Source organism: Adiantum capillus-veneris, chromosome 28 (genome assembly GCF_014529385.1).
Source record: "Adiantum capillus-veneris isolate H3 chromosome 28, ASM1452938v2, whole genome shotgun sequence".
Taxonomy (NCBI): domain Eukaryota; kingdom Viridiplantae; phylum Streptophyta; class Polypodiopsida; order Polypodiales; family Pteridaceae; genus Adiantum; species Adiantum capillus-veneris.
Window position 1 is genome coordinate 121,651,943 of NC_140958.1, and position 20,206 is coordinate 121,672,148.

Sequence of the window (20,206 nt, forward strand, 5' to 3'; positions counted from 1 at the left end):
GAGAGAGAGAGAGAGAGAGAGAGAGAGAGAGAGAGAGAGAGAGAGAGAGAGAGAATGTAATATTGATCAAAGACATAGCACATAAAGTTACATCTGCGTGTTTTGTGTATGGCAGGGAGGACATATATTCTCAACACTACACGTTCCAATTTCCAAAGCGCGACTCCAGCTTGACAACAATGCAAGGTCCGTTATCTGCATCCAATTTCCCATGCGCATGCATTTGCTTGGCGCAACACATAAACGCTACGGGGCAGGGCACGGATTTCGTTTCTTATAATTTTTTGGAGAGACCATAGTGCCAACTTTCCACCATACTTTTGTATGGCACCTCCGTATGACGTGTACTGTATACTTTGCACTTTTAGTGTGTGACATTTCAGTGCAAGATGATATGTTTAACTATTCACATTGCTTTCTTGTAGCTTAACTCACATATCGACATGTAGATTGGACAATCGAAAAACAGCAGTACAACATTGCAGGTCAGCAAAGCACCTCGTTTATTGTTGCACTTCATTCATGCTTTATCTATTTTCTTGTTTTAGAATTTTTTGCATTACTTCCTTTGCTTTGGTTTATTTAGTCGTTTTCAAAACTATACACTCGATGTTGATCAACATCTACACATATTAGTTACACACACAACTCTTTATACGGTTGCTAGCCAATGCATGTGATGTATAACAATAGTGAATACACAAGTAGTGAATGCATGTGGTGTATCATAGTAGTGAATTCACCTTGTGCATCTTTCTTTAGATCTAAATAATTGATACCATACTAGGTGTCTAACTAATTGTTGCCATACTATATATGTCCTTGTTTCTCCCATACTAGGTGTCTGCTAAAAGATTACACTCCAAGCATCAATAAGCTAGAGAGAAAATTACAGCCAACTTGAAACTAGCTTATCGTCCATATGCTAGGTCATGGTTTGAAAATTATTGCATTGTATAAAAATTGGAGCATGCAATGTGACATCTTTGCTCACAATCTAGAAATGTCCATTGTGCGTAGTGGCATACCTCACATATATAACGATAATCGAGGTCAACAGACAAATGAAAAAGACACTCTTGCTGCCCTCACTTTTGTATTATTGTTGGGCGCTTTGATATAGGAGGGGCATCAACAAGACTTAGCAACATTGCATCTACAATCCATTACCAATTCAAGATACCAACCATGAATCAATAGTATGCCCTCTCTATTCGTGAGACCGAGATGAGCAATAATTGGACATAAAAGAGACAAATATTATAGTTATAGACGAGCTATCCATGTTAACCTAAACAACTTTTTACCTTATCGTAAGACAAAATGTCAACATAACAAGCAGTACATTGACAAACCCCTTCAACAAAAAATGTGTCTTGTTCGGTGATCTTATCCAACTACCCCCAATTTGTGGTCACGCACGGGAACTTTGTAACACATACCATTTCACAAGCTCGGTCCACTGGCTACATGTAACTTTGTACAAGAGGTCATTCTCTATAAGACATGCAACGAACCCTAAATTGCTTCAGTTTTCTTGACCATTATTCGTGAAAGAAAACAAGCCATAGATGAGATCAATTGCACCTTGGGTGCATGTATTATAGATGAATTGCATGTGCACGACTACTCGCAGATCAGACATCCAACACTATAACAACCTTGCCTTGAATAAGTTGTACAATGAAATTGACATTACAAAATTTGAAATAAAGAAGAATGTGGTTAACATAAATGTCTTTCAATAGTGGCTCCTAGACCCTAAGTTCAACGAGTTGGATTCGATCGCAATTGGCGTACGCGGCATGATCACATAAAACATCGACTTAACTATCGATGCGACAGATGGTGCAACATGCATTGTTGATGCCTAACACAGAACACAGAAGATGAATTTACATGTATCACTGTCCTAATTCATTATACCGGGAATAATTACAAAAGAAGAAAGGCAAAACACACTCGACATCCATCTTCAAAAATGAGAGTCGACGTTCTGTCTACCAACCATTCGATGAAAAATTTCTTTTTGAAATACTTTTTGTTTGCAAGAATTTAAATGTAGCATGTATACTAGAAAAAACATTCATCAGTAGGCATAGTAGTACAACCTCACTTCAATATAATCTCAGTTGTAACCATCCCTACAATCTCTAATATTTGATGCACTTAACTTTGTCTCCACCCATAAATATTATAGGATCTTTCAAATGTATATCCCTTTCAGGCAATGCCACCCTTGTCAAATTAGTCATACTCTTGTTCCCTTCAATGCTAGATGCTAAATGTCAATTTGCATATGTCCTCTTATAGTTATATAGCAAGGCCCACCAAGCTTACTTCAGTGCTAGATGCTCGCCAAGCAAGACTACTAGGCTAGTTTGTCCAACTCCCGAGTCCCACTTCGGCTCGAGCTGTTCATAGGCTCAAGCCTTGGTCTTACTAGCGGCTTGAGGTGTTCGTTTCGTATCAGCATGGCAGCTCAGCAGCCAAGCCCCTTGCAGAACGTTGCCGTGGGATTCATAGGCGCAGGCCAGATGGCTGAGGCCATCGCCCGTGGTCTCGATCATGTTCGTGTCTTGCCCGCCTCACGCATGTTTGCTGCAGATGTTAGCGCCAACCGTTGCCACATTTTCAAAACCATCGGTGCATGCGTCTGCGAATCAAACGCTGAGGTATCCTTCTTTTGACTTTTGTGTTAGTTTCTGCTTTGCTTGTTGCTACTTATCCCTGCATGGTCCTCAATTGTTTTATGACCTAGACAACCGGTTGTGATTACAATCTCCATTTTGAGAGTATGTCGAGCACAAGAGATTCTTAAACAGGAGACCCAGACCCATCTGTGGAATGTGTTTTACGATTCCCATGGGAGATACTAATTGTGTGATCGGGCTGATATTAATTTTTCTTTAACATATGATGCTTGTGGCTTATGCACGAGTAGCCAAGTTGTATCAGGCTTAATGATTACGTTTCATATTGATCTTCCATGGAATGTGCATTCTTAATGATGATTGCATTCTTATTGACACTGCTGAATCTTGTGGCTTGTACGATAATGCATTAACCATTAGTGTTTTTTCTCCCATTTGACATGGGTGAATGCACAATAATATTTTATGCTTAATTGGGCATCTGATAATTTTTTTGCAAATTATATCAAAATAATGATATACAGCATCATACAAAAATTTGAATCTAGTTCTTTCTTAAATCTGCTCAGCACGAAGTGTGCAAATTAGCATTATGCATGGACCTGCTTTTTAGAAAAGGTTAACCTGCTATCAGCCACATGCACAATGTGAAAATGAAACATCTGGCAAAATGCGCACCCATGGCATGGTGATCTCATAATGCTTTGTGCATGTCAAAAAATATTGCAAGGTTTATTGATTTGTTGGACAACAGAATCAACAAGTAGCCCTTCCAACTAGAATGGGTATGGAAAAAGGCCAATAGCTCCTTATATGTCATGTGCACATGGGCTTGATGTGCCAGTGGACATGCTACTATAGTTCAGAGCCAAATTATAAACCCTAGAGTAACGTGTATTAAACTTGTGTGAACCTGTTAGTAGGACCTTCATGTTTGGACAATTCCATTCGATTGATCAGAACCTTGCATGACCCTCTTTGCACAAGTCCTTGTATATGGGGCAGTCGGGCAACCCACAACGTGGACTAGTAGATGTTCTTCACGCTCTAGTACCAGCTGGAATTTTAAACCATTGTGTGCGAGCATGTCTTAAGGATAGTGATGTGAATCTTATTGTGATTGTTTAATGATCAGTATATTTGTGCTAATGCATGGTTTGAGTAGTTAAATTGCATGTCATTATTAGGTCAACGAAATTGAAATGGTGAAGATTTAGGTTTTACACTTTCGTAAATCTTTACTTCTTTGCTTGCATTAATGATTGCCTTTAGCATGAATGATGGTTCCTTTTATTTCCACACAGAGAGAGAGAGAGAGAGAGAGAGAGAGAGAGAGAGAGAGAGAGAGAGAGAGAGAGAGACCCAATGGAGTGTCCCAACCAACCTTCTGAAGGCCCCCCACACTGTTGCCGATGTGGTATTTGCTTTTGATTGCGTAAATGGAATGTGTACATGTGCATTACCTCAAGTGCAGACTCTATTGACTCGAATGAGGAATGTCGCCTTGATAACTCTTTAAGATGAAGCACCTCTGGATTGATATGATGCACCTTTGGATCCTTCTCGATGTGAATTGCTGATGGCCACCAAGAGGCTCCCGGTGTGAGAGGTGTAACAAACTGCTGACGTGTCAAAGCCCTAAAGAAGGGAGCCAACTTGCAGATGTGGGTGGAGGGGCCTAAACCCTAAGTGAAGAGGCAGAGCAGCAGGAAATAAAGCAGGGCTCACACACACACAAGAACTTGCGAAGCAGGTTGATGATGTGGCAGATTTTCAAAAATCACGCTGGTTGATGACATGGCAGAATTGTACGGATTTTCGCTTTTCACGCTGGCGATGCTGATGTGGCAGGACTGTACGGATTTACGTAAATTGCGCTGGCAGCTTTTTGTCTTTGTTTTTGGACCAGATGCTTTTGAGTTTGAAGGCTTTTCATTGTAATTGCTTTTTAGGCTAAGGGCCTTCAAATATGAGGTTAGGGCTCATTCTTTGGCATGCTTCCTGGCGAAGGTGCAGAGTCTGGAGTACCGGCTTGTATTGTGTTGATGCAATATAAAGAAATACCGAAAGGGGCGCCAAGGTTTGGGGCCAATACTCTCTGGGGTGAAATTTCGCCACTTCGTGTCGCGTATCGTCTATCTCTCTCTTTCAGTACAGTTGTTATTGAAGTGCTAAAAGTCTGTTCAGTTTGTTCTTTTCTATTGGCACGTGGTGCTCGTCTTGTGACAGTGGTATCAGAGCATCAGGAGTGTGCTTTTCTGAAAGCATACTGGTCCTACAAAAGAGCAGACAGAGCTATTGGAATTTTTTTTGAGGTATCTTCGCCCTCCAACCCAGACTTATTAGCCACTCCCACCCTTACTTCATCGCGCATCGGGCAGCTCCCGTCTTCACCGCTCATGTCTTACAGGGCATAAGCCATTAAGATCACTTGCAAGAGAAGGATCCAAGATTTGTTTCGAGCTGCTGTTTTTCTCAGAGACAGTACCATGCAGATATCTACAACTACCAAGCCGCACACTTCCAAGGACTTGGCAAGCTTTCAAGATTTTTTTATTTTTTTTTACCCGAAGTTATATGGTTTTTGACATCTTTCTTCGGAGTGCAACTTCTGGCGGAGTGGGGTATCTTGAAATGCTTGCCATGGAAATCCTAGCAGATTATAACTTGAAATTTCTCGACATCTCTCAGTAGATGTCTCTTCACGAGTAGATGACCTTGGAGGTCCAGTGCGATGGTTATCTTGGGACTATCATCGCCGCCAAAGAAACAGTTTGTCCAAGAGCTGACGGACCATGTTGTGCTCGGCTACAACCTTATGGAATGAACTTAACCCTAATTTTTGGTGCATGTTCCAGGATAGAAAGCCAGTCGACTTTTCGAGCTCGGCTAATGTCAAGATTGCTTTTTTTAAAGTTTGAGTTCTGTTTGATCTTGTTTGGAATCTGTTTGAAATGGATGGTATCTGTTTTGAACTTGTCTTGGTGCCGATTTGAAGTGTTTGACTCTGGTTTTAATACTGGTTTCAATGATTGGTGATTTTACTCCTGGGTGGAGAAGTGAAAAAAAATACTGTTTTGGTATTGTTTGAACCTCGGAACGACGCAGGCCGATGCTTGGGGAGCGTTCCGTTGTATGCTAGAAAACCTCCGAACGACGCAAGCCAATGCATGGGGAGCGTTTGGTTGTATGCTTGTAAAATAATTTTTGTTGACTCCCAGCCCGGACCTGGATGGTTATGCGGGAGGAGTATTAAGAAGTCTGAGCAGTGGTTACTCTCAGCACCTCCAAATGACGCAGGCTGTGGTATGGGGGGCGTTTGGTTGTAAAAGGCCTCTATATCTCCGGGCTTGGACCTTTTTAGGTTATGTGGGAGGAGTGATGAGGGAGTCGTTGAATATCTTCTCGCCTGGACCTTGTTAGGTTATGCGGGAGGAGTGTTCATCGGCGGCTTTATGTTTCTATGTCTTGTAACATGCATATGTGAGCATTTGTGTTGCATTGTGATGTGCCAACTATTGAATATTCCTACTTGGATGAAATTGCCTGGGTATGTAATTTTAGTGCATCAAGACACTCGTGGAAGATCAGTACGGTCTGGGTGTGATGGCTTGCTCATGCTTATGCTCAAAGGTTAACCATCTTTCTTCGCGCTCGCGAGCCAATTTTGCTGTTCTTTCTTGGTGCTCGTGATCCATTTCTGCTTTTCTTTCTTGGTGCTTACGCTTTATGGCTGCCATTCTTTCGTTGTGTGCACGATCTATTTCTGCCTTTCTTTCTGCTTTTCTTGCTTCGTGTTCACGATCAAATTCTGCCTTTCTTGTTTCGCGTTCTAACTTCCTTCATATCATCATCTTGTTGAAAGCCTCCATAGGAGCTAGTGCAATCCTTGGCGTAGATTGGGAAGGAGGAGGGTCGGAAAAACCTCCTGGTGGGAAAAATTCTTCTTCGCCACTTCCATGCTCATCACCTCCATGCGAAGTATCCATTCCGCTTCGGGTGATGACCATACACTGTGAAGTCTTGGGTTCTTAAGTTCATGAGGAATTTGGGTTCTTGTGGGTCTTGGGTTCTTGGATTCTGGAGTCTTGAGGTTCTTCTTTCGCTTGCAATCTGTGTTAGAGAAGGATCTTCTCTTACCCGAGCTCTTCTCTTTCCCAGGGGCGCACCCCTTGGCAACCTTGCGCTCACACCAAGGTTGCTTTTTTCCACCTCACGTCGAGTGGCCGGCCGCTAAGTGCACGGTCTGCTCTCAATGAGTGAAAAGAGAACTGCGGTGAGGTTGGACAAGCCCTTCTTTCTTGGGTTTCCTGTCACTCTTCAAAAACACGATTAGGAATCAACACGCCCAAGTGGACTTGGGTTACGTGCGACCGCAACAAGCAAAAAAAAATTATGTGGTTCTTTCCTTGAGTGATACAGAACACTGCCAAAGCTTTGATACCAATGTAAGGTGCAGCGGAAGTGAATGTTGAACTTTGCTCAAGATGAGTGCTCCGAACTGTGCTCAAGGTTCCTTTTACTTACACAAGGGAGAGCCTTCCGTTCCTTTAGTGAGAGAGTGCAAATGATCACAAACAAAGTGAATGTGTCACAAAGTGATGACGTGGCGGACAACAGAAACCCTAAAATTCCTGCAAACCCTAATTTCTGCCAAAAACCCTAATTTCCGGAAATCGCGGAGGCTGAATTTTTTTTTTTTTGGAAAATGATGAGCGACGCAAATTTCGCTTTTTCTCTACTTAAATGAGAAAGAGAGAGAGAATGCTTTTGCTTTCATGTTTTGACTCTCTGTGAGAGAGAGAGAGCAATTGCTTTTGATTTGAAGCTTTTGGGGCTCTGCTTTTGGGCATCCCTTGTAACCTTTAAATTAGTGGTGAGGGCCTCACTTCTCAGAGCATCTGGACGCAGAGTCTGAGAGTGAAACCCTAACCGCTCTCTTGTACTTTGATGATTGATTAATATAAAAAGAAATACCGAAAGGGGCGCCAGTCTTTGGGGCCAATATCTCTAGGCACGGAACTCCGCCGGGCCAGTGCAAATCTATTGTGATCTGTGAATTGTTTTGAAGTGGTTATTTGGTGCTGTCGCGGTTGATTCTTGACTTGGAGTGTCCAAGTTTGTTACAGTGGTATCAGAGCACGGCCGATTTCTCTTCTACGGGAAATCCGATCCCCGAATTTTTTTTCCGCGGCACCTATGGCTTCAGGCAATGATCAGTCGACTCCCTCTGCATCTGGAGATGCGGGCTGGGATCACAACGAAGATTCAGGCAGAGAGTATGGCCCGCCTTGGCCTACTTAGGCGGAGCGGCGAGAGATAGAGCGTTGCCAGTTGATCGGCGATGCAACAAAGATGATGCTCAATTTTGCCAAGGACCCGAAGATGGCAAAATATATGAACCAGACCTCTTTGGAAGAGGTACAGATGGAGTGGCAGAGAACCACAACACCACTCCCGAAACCCGCTCTTAAGAAACCTTCTGCCTCCAAGAAAATATACGGAGCAGGAACTGGAGAACGTGGTTGATGCACGGATTGCTCAGCTTTTCGACGTGCAAAAGAAAGACAAAAAGCACGGCAAAAAGCAGAAGAAAGGCACTGACTTCCCGGGATATTTGGGTCGTCGGTTGACATTTGACAAGGCAAAGAAATTGAAGAAGCGCGTCAAGTTTGAAGACCTACCCAGTTCTTCTTCTTCTTCTTCTGACAGTTCTTCTAGCTCCTCGGATTCGAGCGAAGAAGACAGAAAAGGTAAAAAGCGAAGCAAGAAACAAAGCTTCGGAAAGGTCAAGAAGAAGGCTACATCTCGCCCAGAGACTGACAGTTCTACTGAGGACTCGTCTACAGACAGCTCAGATTCCGATGACGGAAAGTTTTATGCGAACAAGAAGAATTTTTACAAAGCCAACCAGTATGACTTTCTCGAAGATAAAAGCAAGAAAGTCTGAGAGTTTAAGGAAGGTAGCCACTCGATCAAGTTTGATACTTTTCAGGATACTCAGATGCTTCGAAGGCTTTGTCTTTTATACAGCAGTTTGACATCGCTTTTGCGGGAGGACGCTATTCAGAGCACTCCAAGATTCAGAGAGCTGCCTCTTACTTTAAGAGGAATGCTCGTACTTGGTGGTCCACGCTTCTTTTAAACAAGACTGCGCCAGTTAAAAGGTTGAAATTTAAGAAGCTTTTTATTTCTTCTTGGTTGACGCAAGAATATGAACGAGATGTATGAGCTGCTTGGAACCATCTTCGGATGACCAAGAAAGATACAATCAATGCTTATTGTGAAAGATTCTGGAACTCTTTTCTACCCGCCTCTTCATTCAAGAAGATCTCGTTCAGAGAACAGATTGAGCGATTTACCTTGGGTCTACCTACAGAGATCCGAGATCACTGCTTGGAACAGAAGTCATCTTCTATTCAGGAGTTGATGAGTCATGCGAAGCGGGGCTTTGCCATTCACTCTGGCAGTCTGACCTACCCCACAGATGAGGCCATGACACAACGAGCCGAACAGACTTCTGGGAATGAAAGAAGAATGAAAAAGAGCAACCCAGAGAAAAAAAAAGGATGCACGACCCAAGCTTACTCATGAGGAGAGAGCTCGCTTCATCAGAGAGAGGAAGTGCTTTGGATGCGGGGAACATGGACATATTTCTGCGAAGTGCCCTGATAAGGCACAGAAAGAACAGAATGATAGAGACGACGACAGGTGTGAGAGTTCGAGAGCAGCTGAGGAATGTGGCAGAAAAGGCAGATAGAAAAGCAGAACTGGTACCACATGGCGTGGGACCTGCACCGAATCTTATGAATGAAAGTACAAACTTCGTCGCTTTCGGGGCAAAGTGAAGGATCAGGAAGCTCTTTTGAAGGAGCCAAGGCCAACTTCTTTTCACTTGGAATTGGCGGCTCGATTTGGAACTACGCCCGACAGACTGACGCCACAGGCGGAGGTAGTTCGACTGGCACCCGGATGGGATGTTGCCATTACACCGAGCATTGGCAAACTTCGTTTGCAATGACAGGGGTGTTCAGGGCACGCGAGTGACGTTCTACTCGGGATCCCTTGGTACCACAAGAACTACGCCGTGGTTGACTACCGGGCCGAGAAAGCGACTTTGATAAATGAAGGGCTTAGAGATTGTACTTGATGAACTTCAGTTTTCTTACTCATTCTTTTGGGAGAACTGAACGATGGATAAAAGTTGAATATGTTTTGACCTGAAGAAAAGAACGCCAAGATTTTTTTCTCCATGCTCATGCCGATTGCTTTTGAGAGGGCCTGAAGATCATACCATTGATTTGATATCTGGAAGCACGCCACCGAATCGGCCACCTTATCGTGTGAGCCGAGTACAGAATGAAAAGATTATGAACCCAGTGAAAGACCTCTTGGAAAAGGGTCTTGTCCAACCTAGTACTTCACCGTATTGCTCTCCAGTGTTGTTGGTTTTGAAGAAAGACGGATCTTGGAGAATGTGCATCGATTATAGCACTCTCAACGAAATCACCATCAAGAACAGATTTCCGATTCCTAGGATCGATGATATACTCGACAGGTTACAGGGATCCTCGTGCTTTAGTAGGATTGACTTGAAGAGTGGATATCATCAGATCAGGATAGCGCCAGGAGATGTCTACAAGACAGCTTTTCGGACGACTTTTGGGTTATTTGAGTTTTTGGTGATGCCTTTTGGCTTAACCAATGCTCCTGCGACATTTAACCGGATGATGGACAGGATTTTTCGAGAGTACAGGCTATTTGTTGGCACTTTCTTTGACGACATCATTGTTTTCTCCAAGAATGAGGCAGAACACAGAGATCATCTGCTTCAAGTCTTTCAGGCATTACGAGATCACACATTAGTGATTAATGCTAAGAAAAGTGAATTTTTCCTACTAGAGATACACTTTTTGGGACACATTGTGTCAGCAGCACAGCAAGAGTGAAAATGAACCCGGCCAAGATAGAGACTATCCGTGATAGGCCCGATTTGAGGAATGTCCATGAAGTTAGAAGCTTCTTGGGACTGTGTTCGTACTACAGGCGGTTCATACGAAAGTTTGCAGAGGTTGCTTCCCCTTTGCATACCTTGACACAGAAAAGAGTACCTTTTTCGTGGGGACCCACAGAGGTGGCTGCCTTTCAGACATTGAAAGAGAAATTCACTACAGGACCAGATTTGACTTTGCCGGACTTGCAGAAGTCATTTGAAGTATTTTGTGATGCTTGTGGTCGTAGTCTGGGTACGGTCTTGATGCAAGAAGGCCATGTCATAGCTTACGAGAGCCGTTTGTTCTCTAGGTCGGAGATGACAGCACAGATCTATGGGAAAGAGCTTTTGGCGGTTATCCACGCTCTTACTCAGTGGCGGCATTACCTATCGGAGCGGATTTTACTGTCTTTACAAACCATCAGAGTTTACGCTACTTCTTTTCATAGAAGCAGCTTTCGGAAAAGCAGATGCGGTGGGTGAACATCTTGTCACAGTTCCACTTCCAGATTGTCCATGTGCAGGGACAGAAGAATGTGGTGGCAGATGCTTTGTCTCGAAAACCGTTGGTTCTGGCTATTTCCGCGATACATCATAGGAGCTTCGAGGATATGGTCGATCAGTGTGCCACAGATACAGATTTAGCAGATATTTTCACACGGATACGGGATGGGGAGACAGTAGCTGGATACTCCCTTCGGGAAGGCTACTTGATGAAAAAGACTATGTTGTGCGTTACACAGCCGTTGAGGGAAAAGGTTATGACTGATTGCCACTGTCCACCTTTTACGAGTCACCGCGGCATTGCTACCACCATGAAAGGGGTAGAGAGAGATTTCTTTTGGCGGAAACTCAAGAGGATGTGGAAGAGTTTGTGCGCTGTTGCTTGGTATGCCAGAAGTTCAAGTTTGACAGGCATAAGGCACAGGGATTGTTAGAGCCTTTACCCATACCCACCCGCCCCTGGGAAAGTATTGCAATGGATTTCATTTTTGATCTCCCAAGAACACAAAATGATCACGATGATTTTCCGATTACATGGCACGTCTGAGACGATTCTCTCCGACAGAGACCCTAGATTTATGAGTTTGTTTTGGAAGGCAATTTGGGAGAACATTGGCACGCGGTTGCAGTTCTCGTCATCGTTCCACTTGCAGACTGACGGGCAATCTGAGATTGCCAATTCAGTGATTTTAGATTTATTGAAGTCTTGTATCTCGCATCAGAAGGCTCAATGGGAAAAGATCTTACCTTTGGTGGAATTTGCCTACAATAACACGATACACTCTTCGACGGGGAAGACGCCATGTGAGATTGTTGAAAGTGCTGCGAAGGTTCCATCCTTCCTAAGCACGAAAGATTAGATATTGGAAGCGGATGAATATTTGTGAGACTTGGATACGGCTTTTGCCAAGGTTCGCGAGACTTTGCAGAAGTCTCAAGAACGACAGAAAAAGGCAGCGGATCGCCATCGTCGCGACTGGAAACTGAAGGAGGATGATTGGGTGCTCTTACTTTTGAGAAGGCACGCCTAAGAAAGAAGAAGGGAAAGGAGAGGCTTTTTCCAAAGCTTACGATGTGATACTACGGACCTTTCCAGATTATTGACAAGATAAATGATGTCTCCTTTCGATTGAAACTGCCAGATACTTGGAGGATTCACAATGCATTGCATGTGAGTCTCTTGAAACCTGTTAAGGGTGATGTGCCTGATGATGGGGAGCCTGATGAGCAACCCAAAGTGGAAGAAAACGAGGAGATCCTTGTTCCTGAACAGATTTTGGCACATAATGATACGAAGAAAGGTAAAGTCCGAAGGCGGTTCTTGGTTAAGTTCAAGAACTTTCCTGCATTTGATGCGAAGTGGATGGAGGAGGAGGACCTAGCAGATACTCCTCGGATTGTGAAACTTTACCTCGATGTTTTGGTTTAGCATAGTCTACTCCAAACGGAACCCAGAATTCAACTTGGCCGGAGATCTGGTGCAATGGGATGCACAAGAGGGGAGTCACTCCACTCCTTTGTCAACAGATGCCTCGATTTTGATACTAAAGTCACTGATGTCTCTTTGAGCTTCAGGGATACTAAGAGCTGACAGTATTCTGCTGGATGACTTTATGAAATGGAATTCCTGATTATGATATTGATTTGTTCTTGACTTCTTGTGAGTGCAGGAACTGATAGCCGAAATGACTGCAGCATTTTGGTCTGATTGATCTCGAATAGACATGGTTGCAATAGGGGTTAGTCAATCGGACATCGATGAGGTCCCGATTGGACCTAGATGTGATTGCTAGCTACATTGCCGATAAATCATGGTCTAAGATCCGAATGAATGTTGAATGTCATGTGATGTCTGGTGATGTCCTGTGATGTGACTGTCGATTTTGTACATGTGCTAGATGTGTGTTCTTAGTACGTAGGTACTAACAGTCAGTGTCTGCTAAGACGGTTTATGGCTTTTGTCGGTTTTGCAGGCGTAATCGAGGTCGATTACAATGCTTTCAAGAGGGGGGTATGTCACAAAGTGATGACGTGGCGGACAACAGAAACCCTAATTTCCGGAAATCGCGGAGGCTGAATTTTTTTTTTTTTTGGAAAATGATGAGCGACGCAAATTTCGCTTTTTCTCTACTTAAATGAGAAAGAGAGAGAGAATGCTTTTGCTTTCATGTTTTGACTCTCGGTGAGAGAGAGAGAGCAATTGCTTTTGATTTGAAGCTTTTGGGGCTCTGCTTTTGGGCATCCCTTGTAACCTTTAAATTAGTGGTGAGGGCCTCACTTCTCAGAGCATCTGGACGTAGAGTCTGAGAGTGAAACCCTAACCGCTCTCTTGTACTTTGATGATTGATTAATATAAAAAGAAATACCGAAAGGGGCGCCAGTCTTTGGGGCCAATATCTCTAGGCACGGAACTCCGCCGGGCCAGTGCAAATCTATTGTGATCTGTGAATATTTTTGAAGTGGTTATTTGGTGCTGTCGCGGTTGATTCTTGACTTGGAGTGTCCAAGTCTGTTACAGAATGTCACTGTGAATGAAGGTGTCACGAGGACGTGGCAGTTATTAACCATGTCACAGAGATGTGGCAACTGCTAACCTTGGTTGTTGGTTTCTTTCCAATGGGGTTTATTTTATTTATTTTGAGACCCTCTTTTTGAAGTAGCAAACGGTCGGACATTGTATGGCCAATGTGAACGGTAGATTCACCCGCAGACGGGAAGTGGTCGGCACTGGAATTCGTATGGTAAGAGGATGTCTAGGCTCAGAGCAAGATCATATAGGTCCCCCCGTCGCACTTAGCAAGTTGGTGGATACTAGGAAGTGAACTCAATTAAGGCGTAAAGTCAAGGTGGGACTACCAACCAAAAGTATCCGACAGTTGGGCCACATTGCATTTTTGGATGCGGTCCCAATGAGGATAGATGGTCAGAAGACCAGTGGGAGCCCAACGGAAGCATCTCCTAAAATTTAGGGAACTGCTATTTTGGGCCACGAAATGTGTTCGCGTCATTACCTTCGGTATGACTAGGGGAACACTTTACAACTCTGCCGCGAAGTCAACTGACGCACCAGTTGAGATACTTTTAGCAAGGAAAGCCCAAACTCAGAAATTGGGCGACGTGTCAGCTTGTGAGCGATTCTGCCACTCTGGGAGGCAAAAACGAGCTGCATATCATCAAAGGGGGCGCCATTTTCAGCCACAGGCGGATTGTAACAGGTACAAAAGCTATGGAATGCTTACCTTGCCCTCTATGCATAGTATGGTGACGGGAGTGATGCCCATGCCCCGCACGCTACATACTGCTCTCTTTCTCCCCTACGTGCAGTTATGTGATGCCCCACAAGAGGGCTACTCATTTGACTGATGTACAGTTGTGTGGGTTCATGCTTTTGTGCTGAGGCAAGAGCCTCCTTGAGCAGGAACAGGGGTAGCTAACTGCTGCTCCAAAGCAAGCACTGGTGAGGGTCATAACCTCACCGTACAGGTGCAAAATCAGCGCTGTGTATGCGCTGTAATTTGACTGTTTTTCAGCCATACGGACGCCAGGATCATTGGGAATCGTGCCCCACTGGCAAAGGACAGTTAGGGGACTGTTTGGGGCTGAAAACAGGGCAAAAACCAGTAAATACAGCGTGCTGAATTTACTGTTTTTGGACAGGAATCAGAGGGTATACGACAGTGCAAGCGAGTTCCAGCAGGGGAATTGGTTTCGCGCAAGTTTTGGGGCTGTTATGTTGCCGAAATTTGGCCAAATCAAATGGTATCTAGGTGGATACACGTGAAGGATTCCCAGGACCTTACCTTGTAATTTACCCTCCTAAAGAATAAAGAAATACCGAAAGGGGCGCCAATTTTGGGGCCTACAGGTTGTCGGCGTCTGCTCGGAGCATTCTAGCTTCCGAGCCGTGTGTGAGTTGAAGTGTTAACTCCCGTCGCAGGTTCTCTTTGCAAAGTGCTCTGTGTGTGTGTATAAAGTAAAGAATTTCGGGTGAAAGCCAACGCCTACCGCCCTACGGGCCGGTTTCATGGTTCCATTGCCGGGATATCAATCACTTTTTCCTCAAAGAGTGAGCCTGGATTGTTCAGGGTAAAGACACACATTGCAAGAACGCGGGGATTACACTATGACCGACAAGGGGAAGGGAATTATGGAAGAGGGTTCCTCTCCAAAGGACAGGCAGGAGATTCCTATGGTTTTTGAGATTGGCGAGAGCTCACGGCCACGTCAGTCTGTACCTCCTGTCAACGTGAATGTCCCTCCAGTAGTACAGGGCTTTATGACAGGGCAACTCGAGGATGATGCGTTTAAGACTCAGTTAGTTGCCGCGGTGAATGTCTTTTCGCAGCTGGTGCAGAATCCGAGGTTTATGGAATTCTTGCAAGCGCCACCAGTGCAACATCAAAATAGGCAACCTACGCCGCGTACGGAGCTTGTTGAAGTTCAAGCCCAGGTACTTCATGAGGCGCAGGAGGAAAGGGAACACTTGCATGTTGCGGAGTCGGGGGCTCAAAAGCAGGTTCCTCCCGTGCTTGAACAGGTGGCTAGAACGCCTATTCCACAAGTTATGCCAGTTCAGCCCGCCACCTTTCAGAGCCAGCATGCTGTCTTGAATAGACAGGGAGTTGGATACCAGGCTATGCACTCAGTTTTTCCACCACCCACGGTACATCCTGGGTATTTCGGGGGTGGATCAATGTTCCAAAGTATGGCTGGTTATGCGTCTGGAAGTCAGCCGTACATGCCAGGAACAGTGTTCGGGGGTATGCAAGGCATCATGCCAAACCCCATGTATGGTACTATCGGCATGCAGCAAGGTTTCCACGGCAACCAGGGCCAGTTTGGGGTGCCACAGGGTCATTTTGGCATGGCTGGTTTTTCTGGACAGCAGCCAGATATCGCACCTCTGACGCAAAATGTGAATGGCCAACACGTGCCGATCATGCCTAGTACAGTGCCCATGTTGCAGACCATCCCGTATGACAACTTGGGGGCACTAGAGAAGCCAAAGGCTTACAAAGAAGGTGGTGCAGCAGTAAAGTTCAGTACCTTCAGTGGTTTCGAGGACAAGACAAAGGCACTCACTTTCCTCCAGCAGTTTGATACAGCTTATGCGGGAGGGAATTTTACAGAGGCCTCGAAGGTCAGGAAAGCTGCCACTTTCTTAAAGGACAATGCGCTTACCTGGTGGACGACATTGTTAATGCAAGGACAGGCACCCGCCACTTGGGTTTACTTCAAGCAAATGTTTGCATCTGCTTGGCTATCAAATGAATTTGAAGCCGATGTCTTGACAGATTGGCACCAGCTTACGGCAGCTTCGTGCAAGAGCTTGCTGGAGTACAATAGGAGGTTTTGTAAAGCATTACTCTCAGTGACCTCCTACAGATTTGTGCCACTGACAGAGCAGATAGAGAAGTATTGTTGTGGGTTGCCTAAAGGGCTTCGCGATTACTGTACAAAGAATAGAGTGGCTACCCTTACTCAGCTTATGGAAGTTGCGAACACTGGTCTTGCCCTGTTGAAAGGAGAGGACAGTGGATTTCCGAGCAGTGATAAAGGAGGGCAGCAAAAGAAAAATTCAGCGAAGAAGCCCTTTGTGAAGACGGCTCCTGATGCGTCACAGGGGTCAGAAAAGGCCACCAAGGACAAGGATTCAGCTGGGACTTCTGGAGCGCAGGCAAAGAAACAGAAAAGGAAGCCTTTTGTGCGCAAGTCGCTCGAGGAAAAGAAGATCCTAATGGCTCAGAACAAATGCTTTATATGCGAGCAGCCTGGTCATATTTCTATCAATTGTCCACAAAGGAAAAGGCCAGCTGACTCAGAGGATAAAGAAGACCAGAAAGGCAAGAAGCCTAAACCCACGGCAGGTTTAGTGCCAGACATGGTGGGTGACAGGCCCAGCACAGATGCCAGTGAGTTATGCAGGGCATGGGGTAAAGTTAGGGATCAGACGGCACTCATCTTCTTTGATCCAGGTGCCAAAGCCAACTTTATCTCACTAGAGTTAGCTATGAAGTTGGGCATCAGAGCTGAAGAGATGGGGTACACAGCAGAGGCAGGGTTGGCATGTCCTGGCCACTCAGAGTGTGCTACTCCCATCATTGGAAAACTGCGTCTGCATATTCAGTCGTATGTGGACACTGAAGAGTTTTACATCATGCCGCTGGAAGGTTGTGACGCCTTGTTGGGGATCCCGTGGATGTTCCGAGTGCATGGAGTCTTGGATGCCTACAACAAAAAGATCACTGTACAGCATAGGGGCAAAACTCACATCTTGGATGTAAAGCTTAAAGGAGAGTCAGTCCCTATTGTATCTACTTCTGCTATCATTTCTGTAATAAAGAATCATCTTTCTGTGTACTTGATTTTTGCACGTGATGTCTCAGATAAGGATCAGTCAAATTTATCTATGTTAGATAAAGAAAGGTCAGCATTTTGCCAAAAGTTTAGTGACTGTTTTTCTGATTCATTACCGTCGCAATTACCGCCAGAGAGACCTGAGGACCATCGGATAGATTTGGTGCCAGGGTGTAGCCCACCAAATAGACCTCCCTACAGGGTTAGTGCGGCACAGCAGAAAGAGATTATGGACTAGGTGGAGGAGTTATTAGAGAAGGGGCTGATTCAGCCTAGTTCTTCACCCTTTTGCTCCCCAGTGCTCCTAGTGCAGAAGAAGGATGGCTCATGGCGCATGTGTATTGATTACCGTGCGTTGAATAAGAATACCATCAAGAATAGGTTTCCTATTCCTCGCATTGATGATATTCTCGATCGTTTAGAGGGTGCTGCAATTTTCAGCAGGATAGACCTGAAGAGTGGGTACCATCAGATTCGTATAAGCCCAGAGGATGTGCACAAGACTGCGTTTAGAACGACATTTGGTCTTTATGAGTTTCTAGTGATGCCGTTTGGGCTAACAAATGCTCCTGCCACGTTCAACAGAATGATGGACCGGATTTTCCGCTCGCATCAACAGTTTGTTGGAACATTCTTCGATGACATGATTGTGTATTCGAAGAATGAAGAGGAGCATAGGCGTCACTTGACCATTGTGTTCGAAGAGCTGCGCAGTCGCAGGTTACTTGTCAATCCTAAGAAAAGTGAATTCTTCCTCGAAGAGATCCACTTTCTGGGCCACATAGTCTCAAAGGATGGTGTTAGAATGGATCCCGCAAAGGTCGAAGCTATCAAGACATGGCCAGACTTGAAGACTGTGCACGATGTCAGAAGCTTCTTGGGATTGTGTTCCTACTATAGAAGGTTTATCAGAAATTTTGCAGAGATAGCATCGCCTCTTCACGCATTGCAGAAGAAAGAGGTCACTTTCAGATGGACCCAAAAAGAGATTTCAGCTTTTAGTCTCTTAAAGGAAAAGTTGACTTCAGATCCATTTATTGTTTTGCCAGATCTCAGGAAGTCATTTGTGGTCCAATGTGATGCGTGTGGCAGTAGCATCGGAGTAGTGCTAATGCAAGATGGACGGGTAGTAGCCTATGAAAGCCGAATTTTGCAAGGGCCAGAGAGGACTATGCAAGTCTATGAGAAAGAGCTCTTGGCCGTGATTCATGCGCTTTCTAGCTGGAAGCACTACCTCTTAGGTGCTGATTTTGTTGTCCAAACAGATCATCAGACCTTGCGATACTTCTTGACACAGTCAAAGTTATCCGAAAAGCATATGCGATGGGCAAACATTCTTTCCATGTTCCACTTCCAGATTATGCATGTGGAAGGCAAGAAGAATGTTGTGGCTGATGCGTTATCAAGAAAGCCACAAATTTCAGCCGTGTCAATTCCTTATCATCATGAGTTAGATGACATGAAGGAACAGTATACTGCTGATGAAGATTTTGCAAGGATCTTTGAACAGTTACAAGAGGGGCAACATCACGAGCACTACCTCCTCAGAGATGGTTTTATGATGATGCATGGCAGACTTTGTGTCACTAGGCCACTGCGACATAAGGTCATGGAAGAGAGTCATGTCCCACCGTATGCAGGGCATCGTGGCATTGATGCGACAGTTAAGGCGGTAGAGACATTCTTCTATTGGCCTACCTTGAGGAGAGATGTGGATGCCTTTGTGCGAGCATGCATAGTTTGCCAAAAGGTCAAGTTTGACAGGCAAAAGGCACCAGGGTTGTTACAACCACTGCCGATTCCGGATAAGCCATGGGAAAGCATTGCTATGGACTTTATCTTTGATCTTCCAAGGACGCCAACAGGGAATGATGGTATATGGACCATTATCTGCAGGTTCAGCAAGCAGGCCCATTTTATCCCTGTCAGGAAGAAGATAAAATCTGATCAGATGGCACGCTTGTTCATGTACAATGTGTTTAAGTACCATGGTATGCCACAATCGATTATCAGTGATCGTGATCCTCGCATGACCAGTTTGTTCTGGAGAGGATTGTTTGAGAACATGGGTACTACGCTCAAGTTCTCGTCTTCGTTTCATCCACAAACTGATGGACAGTCAGAAGAGGCCAATTCTACTGTCTTAGATCTGCTGAAATGCTATGTGTTAGATAATAAGGGCAAGTGGGAACAGTATTTGCCTATGCTTGAGTATGCGTACAATAATACGGTGCATTCGTCTACTGGCAAAGCACCTTTTGAAATTGTTGAAGGCGGCAAAAAGGTTCCTCCCATTTTGCACACAAAGGACAAGATCTTTGAGGCAGATCGATATGTTGAGAACATGGATGAGATGTATAAGAAGATTAAAGTTGCCTTGGAGAAGACTCAGGCAAAACAGAAAAAGGCTGCTGATCGTCACCGTCGTGAATTGCTACTATCACCTGGTGATTGGGTTCTCTTAAGGTTCGAAAAGGCAAGGTTAAAGAAGATGAAGGGCAAGGAACGGCTGTTTCCTAAGCTCAGCATGCGTTACTATGGGCCTTTTCAAGTGCTTGACAAGATCAGCGATGTGGCTTACAGGCTGAAATTGCCTGATGCATGGAAGATTCATAATGCGTTTCACGTGAGTCTTCTAAGATCCTTCGTGGGTGATGTGCCAGAAGATATGCCAGTTGAGGATCAGCCAGAAGTTGAG

At 44.7% G+C, this 20,206-nt stretch overlaps 1 protein-coding gene across 1 annotated transcript in view; it reads left to right on the forward strand.

The window, feature by feature from the left end:
• Nucleotides 1-2,367: 2,367 nt before the first annotated feature.
• P5CR (pyrroline-5- carboxylate (P5C) reductase) overlaps nt 2,368-20,206 on the forward strand; it is a 42,984-nt gene continuing 25,145 nt past the window's right edge. Inside the window, exon 1 of the mRNA XM_086504787.1 lies at nt 2,368-2,675. Within this exon, the coding sequence (XP_086360913.1) occupies nt 2,475-2,675 (201 nt within the window). The 5' untranslated portion in view covers nt 2,368-2,474. The remainder of the gene's footprint in view (nt 2,676-20,206) is intronic.